The sequence below is a fragment of the Haemaphysalis longicornis genome, unplaced genomic scaffold, assembly GCF_048455015.1.
Source record: "Haemaphysalis longicornis isolate Haplotype H1 unplaced genomic scaffold, Haemaphysalis longicornis Haplotype H1 scaffold_2, whole genome shotgun sequence".
In the NCBI taxonomy this organism is placed as follows: domain Eukaryota; kingdom Metazoa; phylum Arthropoda; class Arachnida; order Ixodida; family Ixodidae; genus Haemaphysalis; species Haemaphysalis longicornis.
In genome coordinates, this window is record NW_027526295.1 from 85,130,004 (window position 1) to 85,136,751 (window position 6,748).

The 6,748-nt window shown below is 47.4% G+C and overlaps 1 protein-coding gene across 1 annotated transcript; it reads left to right on the forward strand.

Moving 5' to 3' along the window:
- Nucleotides 1–1,603: 1,603 nt before the first annotated feature.
- LOC144168141 (uncharacterized) lies at nt 1,604–6,037 on the forward strand. Its single transcript, XM_077697190.1, has 5 exons — nt 1,604–1,688; nt 3,011–3,078; nt 4,930–5,026; nt 5,099–5,139; nt 5,696–6,037. The coding sequence occupies exons 1-5, from the start codon at nt 1,604–1,606 to the stop codon at nt 6,032–6,034; spliced, it is 630 nt and encodes a 209-aa protein (XP_077553316.1). The 3' UTR covers nt 6,035–6,037.
- Nucleotides 6,038–6,748: the final 711 nt, after the last annotated feature.

A 6,748-nucleotide genomic window follows, 5' to 3' on the forward strand; every position in this document is an offset into this window, starting at 1 on the left:
GACCAGACGAGGAACTCTAAGAGAAGTTATGTTGACAAAGCCTGGTTTGATTTCATTTTTGCTACGACATGACCTAGCGTCACGGTGCTCTTGGTAGCAAAGTGGTGTTTTTAGTTCAGCGGAATCCCGGCATTAGAGATGCACGTGAGTACTTGATCCAGACGCTGGAGGTTTTGGTAAGCGCCGACGACAAGACAGCGACATCTTCAAAGGAGCAGAAAGAGGCCTTGCATTCGAGTCCTCTAAACAGTGAGTCCAGCATCCCCTGAAATTTCGCTGTGCTGGAGAGTTGCACATCCCGAACGGAATTATTAAATTCGTATGGACCGTCGAGAGCGGCAAACGCTGTCTCTTCCTAGTCGGACTCCTTCATCTGGATTTTGCAGTAGCCAGAACGCAAGTCAAGGCTCCGAAAGTATTCGGCTGCCGGTAGGAAGTCGCGAGTGTCCTCTTTTCTGGGCATGGGATATGCATCTTTTTTATGGAATTTTGTTGACGGCACGGCAGTCAACACACAAGCGTGTGGTTCTACCCTTTTTTCTTAACCCGTAAATCAGCACTACCACAGAAGAACACGGACTGGGTGAGGGCCCAAAAACATCATGTCGTAGCATATAAGTCATGCTTCCTTCTATTACCTTCCTTTCTTGTGGCAAGAAGCGCTATGGTAGGCGACGGGCAATACTACTCCCACCAGTTCCAACTAAATGCGTGGCTGCAGTTGTAGAGGGAAGAAGAGTCGAGTGCGAGCCGAGCGAGATACAGTTCGTGTTTAGAAGTAGCGGGACTGTGACGGCGTAATGTCCAAGTTTGTGGGGACTGCGAGAAAGGACTGGGGGAAATTGTCGCCGAAGCCAGATGTGTGGTAAATGAGGACATGAAGGAAAGACGGCCACCTCCGAGTCAGGAACAGGACCAAACATGCAGCCTTACGGACTAAACACTTCTGTAGTTCTGTTGCACACGGGTATAAAAAAATCGGTCTAGTCAAGTGGGCACAGTAATACCACGGACAAAGAGGCGGCCCCACTGGACGATGACCGGAACATCTTCCTCAATACATTGTTTCTGCGAAAACTGAAAGGGCGGAAGGGGGGCACGACGAGGTAGGTAGTTGGCACCAAGGAAGGCGTCCTTGTTTCTGGAAAAGCTGGGTGAGGAACTTCGGTAAGCAGGAGTGCGGCAGTAAATATTAGCGGAAATCGATGGGAGAAAGTCCCAACCAATAATAAGCTCGTAAGGACACGTGGTAAGCACGGCGCACTGAATGTGGTTACATGATACCATTAAAACACGCACCATACAGTAGGCAGATGGTTGGGTTGACGTCTCTTTCACACCAGGCAATAAATGGCCACTATATGGTTCTTTTACCATTCGTAGCCTGTTACATGTACCAGCACGAGTAGTGGCTTCCATACTGGTACATTCAATCAACACAGACATGTTCGATGGTTGTTCTGGGGGAGTTGTTATGGTCCCAAGAAACGCAGTTCCCTCTCCAATAACAGATGGGCTCAGTTTTCTTGTAGGTGCGAGGGGCCATGCACGACGGGCCAAAGTGGAGACACAGCTCGTGGATATGTCGATGGGGAGTGAGGTCATGGTTCGCGAGAATTTCTGGGCAATTCAGAAGAATCAGCAGAAGGAGGAGACCGACGTGTCGGGGGCGGGCAACCCCGCTGCCGGTAGCTGTAACGGGGGCTTGTTTTTTCGCGTTCGTAGGTGTCGCAGCCGCGTCGTTTAACCAGTAAATGTCTCCGACCGAACCGAAAAATGTGTCCGTGGGGTCTGCAGTAACAACAAACTGGCCAGCTGAGCACGCACTCCAGCAGCAAGCCCGTGGTATAGAACGGCTAGGGCTCCTCTCTGTCGCATAGCTTAGAAGAAGTTCGGCTGTAATAGGTGTCACGGGTAGACATGACACCTCACTACAACTTCAGAATAGTATAATTTGGTCAAAGCACCTGTAAGCTGAGCGCGCCCGCATGGCCGTAGACGCAGCGAGTTTTTTCTTTATTATCCCGCAAATTCCGTGCTTACCGAGTAGTGACCAGTAGCCGCAGCACCCGCGGAGGCGGGGCCCTGTCGCTCGTTCCGAATTGATTCTGGCATCATAGCAGAGACTCCTCATCGGCTGTGTGCCGGGTCAAGGTGTCCTGGTAGAGAAGGATAGACAGGAGATTTTCTACGCGTAAGCACGTAGTAGTCACACCCGAAATAGTTGGTAAATTCGGAAGGACGAGAGCAGTAAAGGCAGACTGGCCCACCCCTTTCAAATTGTGGCGCGTGCGGTCAGACTGACATGTCTTTGTAGGGACTGTGTTACGTATACACGTATGTGTGCAAGTTCGTGCACGCTTGTATGTATGCCTAGGGCGAGTCGTCCGGGCTCACATAGAAACGAAATGTCTCCTCGGCTAGAATTCCAGTTAGCGAACTCTAACAGTACCTTAATAACGCCTACACGTTGTGATTAAGCCAGTTAACATCTTATTACTGAACTCTCGTTCTATTTAGGGGTTCACTTTTATTTCGGAGGAGCCAGAAATTATGCCCCGTATAACACCCAAGTTTTGTGTAGCCGATCGTTGCGTCCTGTCCTCGTGTTGCCCTTTGCTACCCGGTAGGCAGCAATCAAAAATCGTTGTCCGGCCGTTTTTGTAACCGTGAAAAACATTTGTTCGTGTGTCACAGAAAACCGCCGAGCTGCTGAAACAAAGTAGGACCAGGCGCATTTGTAAATACTATGTGGTGTTGTTGTACCTGACACGCCATTTTTCTAAGGGACAGAAAAAAAATGACGATACGCTAGCAAAGTATACGTCGTAATTCTTAAGAAATAGTGACGAAATTGAAGACGAAAAGGCAGACAACGATGGACCTCGAAAGTTTTGCCGCGGCGTGGAAATCGGCGTGAAGTCGTCGGGGTAATTGGCAAGCGGAGGCCGCACGCACGTGGCGGCATTCTTTTCGCTATGGTCTTTATTTTTTTTTTCTTGTTTTCAAGGGGAGGAAGCCAGGCGCATTGTTGGTGGGCAAGGCACTGCTGCTATCAACAGCAAAAGTGCGAGCAACGTGAGGAGAGGAGGCAGTGGGCCAACTTGCAGAAAGGATGATCGCAGGAGCCGTCCTTGCTGCCAAGGCTTTATAAAACCTCTTGCCATGGCGCGTACTGTCAGCCACAGCAGTCAGTGCCTTCTAGTCTCTCGGCCCACCCCCAAAGCAGCAAACCAGCCGGAAGAGCAGCTCTTCAGAGCTAAGAGCCAGTTGATTCTTCCCGAAAAATTTCGAACCCACCGGAGTTCGTCGCCGGACCTAAGTCAGCATGAGTTCCGCGCCTGTTATGTTCTGCGAGGTAAGCGCTTTCGCTCTCAAAAAATATTCTGATGTTGCCCTATCCTCACCGATATGTTGTCTTCAAACATCGAAAGAACACAATGAAGATATGCCTTAACATCGCAGAAGATACACTGAAAACATATCCTCGACTAAGTTTTTACAGTTATCTATATGCTCCTGTTCTGTACTCTTACCAAAGCAATATATTTAGTGATTGCTTGTTTCATGTTTTTGCGCAAGGAATTTATCAGGTTGCCAACTCGTATTCTATTTTAAACATTTTCAATGAGTATTCGCGGATATGACACAATTCAGGCACTTTTTCATAACATTTCAAGGTATGTTCACGTAATGTGACACGAGTTTCAGTAGGCCATCGTGATTTTTGCGTTAGGGTAGAGAATACGTATACGATGAAGTGACGCGATTCCGGCATGTGGTTGAGAGCGCTCCTGCATTGCACACAGTCACATAGCGGGCTGGTGCAGCAGAAGAGGGTACAGAAAAACTTCTGTAAAATATATTTTTTGCTTCTGATTCATTAGCATGCTTTTGGTGCCTCGATTGGACTGTGCTGCTGCTTCCTGCAGCTTTCTTGATGCATTTCGGTCTTTGTGGGCACGCACTTCAAAGCTTCAAAAAACATAGCGCTTCCTTTTGCCTTCTTCATTGGAGCGGTTCTGCTGCGTGGTAGGCTTTCTAAAGGAGAACTGGCATATGCCGGACGAAATGTCCATGCGACAAATAAAACAACGACAATGGTTGTTTGGTTGGTGACCAGTCACGCTTGCACAAAGATGACAAAAAGAGTTATGGCTCTTGAATTTGTATTCTGGGCAAAACATTACAACGTCGAAGACGTCGATGACATTGAGGGTGATCACTTAGGTTACCGACAGAATACCCGTACATAAATGAATCTGTACAGATATGAAATCTAGGTTTTGATTTAGCTCATCGGCTCGGTCTCCTCTGTGCGCGCAAACTAAAACTAGGGACGCCACTGCAGCAATACCGCAAGTTGGGCTAGTTGGTGTATGATATCGAAAAACTTCAAAGCGCACAAAAAAACGGGGACAAAGAGGACGGACACGCGTGTGTGTGTCCCTCCTCTTTGTCCCCGTTTTTTTTTTTTTTGTGCGCTTTGGAGTTTTTCGACGCCACTGCAGCAATGGTGATGATCATAAATACGTTACGGCGCCGTCGATAGGGAGTACCGCTCAACGCGACTATAACCCTTAACTTTTTCTATTTGGTAACGTCTAAATCTGTCCACACCACCGTTATTCATATTACAACACTTATCACTACATTTATCCTGATTTTGTTTTGAGTTGTACTTGGTATTGATAACTGCAATTGCGACGTGTTTTGTTTATAGATACAGAAAATTCAGCTGTACTAACAAGCAGATTCAATTTCAGCAGTTCCAGGATGAGTGAATATAAGACGGATGTTAGATTTCAACTTTACAAACTCCTGTTCTTGTGCGCTCCGCAGCAAGGGTACTAAGTTTGGAGCAAACTGTATAATACAAATCTAGAGAAATATTTTGCTGCACCACGCATAATGTAACATACGTTCCAGGTGCTCTTGGTCTGCTTACTACCTGCGGCCTTCGCGGGAGGCCGTTACGGATTAGGCAGCAGCTTCGGCAGCGGACTCGGTGGCGGATTCGGTGGAGGACATCATGGTGGTGCGTTCGGTGGTGGATTCGGGGGCGGGTACCACCACGGAGGGTTCGGGTCCTCCTTCCCTGCGGCATCAAATACGTTCGCGCGACAAGAACAATATTATGTAAGTCTCAGCCGCTTTTCTGGATTCACTTCAACAATAGTCATAACGACCATGTTAGGTTGTCGTAAACGACAGCAATAAATTGGCAGCACGAAAATACTTGGCAATAAATCAAAAGCAGCTTCATGTAACTATTTAAGGACGACAACTTTCAAAGTTGTTTTGTACAAATATTTTGAGTTAGCTTTTTCAGTAAGTGTGTAGTGTAAGCACATAGCATGTGCCACGTCCTGTTTACAAGTGACATTAGATGAAAAATAGAGCGCAAAATTATAATAACGTGGCATAGGGAGTAGGCCTGAGAAAGAAATAACATTAATACTGAGCCAAGCTCCTGGTGCTAAATTATGTGTTCTCAAACTTTAACGATTCCGTGCTTCTAGTCTAGTGTGTGTGAGGGTGCTTTGGGGAAGTTGGGTTATCATCCTAACATGTGATGTTGTGTTACTGCGCTCTCTGTATATAACCGATGCAAAAGATATGCACAAATCATAGGCTCACTCCCACTAAATATCAGCAGCAGTATCTTATCAACGTATGCTTTTCTCGCATATAGCCAGCGCAGCCATACAGCTTCGGCTACGACAACGTAGACGAGTTCGGCACCAAGACGTACCACAAGGAGCAGGGAGACTCCAGCAACGCCAAGACGGGCTCGTTCGGCTACACGGACGCCAGCGGCCTCTTCCGCCGCGTCAACTACGTCGCCGACGCCGGTGGATTCCGCGCCAAGATCGACACCAACGAACCCGGAACGCTGCCCGGAGCGAGCGCCGACGCCGTCTTCAACTCGAACCCTCGTGCGGCCGGTGGCGGCCGCTATTCGTCTCCGTACACGGCGGCATCTACCTACGGAGGATTCGGCTACGGCCGCCAGGGCCCCTGGGCTGGATAAAAGAAACCATCGAGTTTATAGTAACGAAGCTATCACCTTGTACAAGAGTGCAGAGCGTTCCTGTCTTCCTATTGAATAAAGGAGCTGGTGGCAAAGCCAATCTGAGGAATTCTTGGCGTACGAAAAATGTGACCTGCGAGATAAAAATGTCGATTCTAAATGGCCACCTCTTGGTTTGCTTCCCTTTGATTTCCTTTGGCAAGTTCGGCGTATTATCTCGCGCAATGGGAATGACATTCTCGCCTCTAGCAATCTAACATAGTTAAAAAACGTTTTCTATGTAGTTCATACCCTCTGAAACAAACAAGTTGGGGGATATTGTATTACTTTGGTTATAGGTTTTCTCGCGTATTTTGCGTTGAACGTAACCCCGTGCTTTGTGTTCTATAAGTCACAGTTGCAAAAGGCACCTAACAAACAGTCTTACCAGATCCGCACAGCCCCAAAGTTGTCTTGCTAAGCTAGTATTCGCGATGAAAGCTTAGAGCACGCGGGCAATTGCTTTCACAAAACAGCCGTGAAATAATTATTGAGGGTACGAGCCATACAGAATATGCGAGAATGAATCTAGGATATGCAGTTCGAGAGAAATTGTATTCTCGAAGGTAATTGAAAACCCCTATATGACAAACTTTGCTACTGTGACTTACTTACAGACTTTGCTAAGGTGACAAAGCCGCAGTTTTATTCCGTAATTTGCCTAAATAAATAGGT

Excerpts from the sequence above, each read along its gene's own strand:
- LOC144168141 (XM_077697190.1), top strand. The coding sequence starts at position 1,604 with ATGGTTCGCGAGAATTTCTGGGCAATTCAGAAGAATCAGCAGAAGGAG. Across the intron at positions 3,079-4,929 it reads ACAGCAAAAGTGCGAGCAAC|GTGCTCTTGGTCTGCTTACT; the intron begins GTGAGGAGAGGA and ends CATACGTTCCAG. Across the intron at positions 5,027-5,098 it reads CGGTGGCGGATTCGGTGGAG|CTGCGGCATCAAATACGTTC; the intron begins GACATCATGGTG and ends GGTCCTCCTTCC.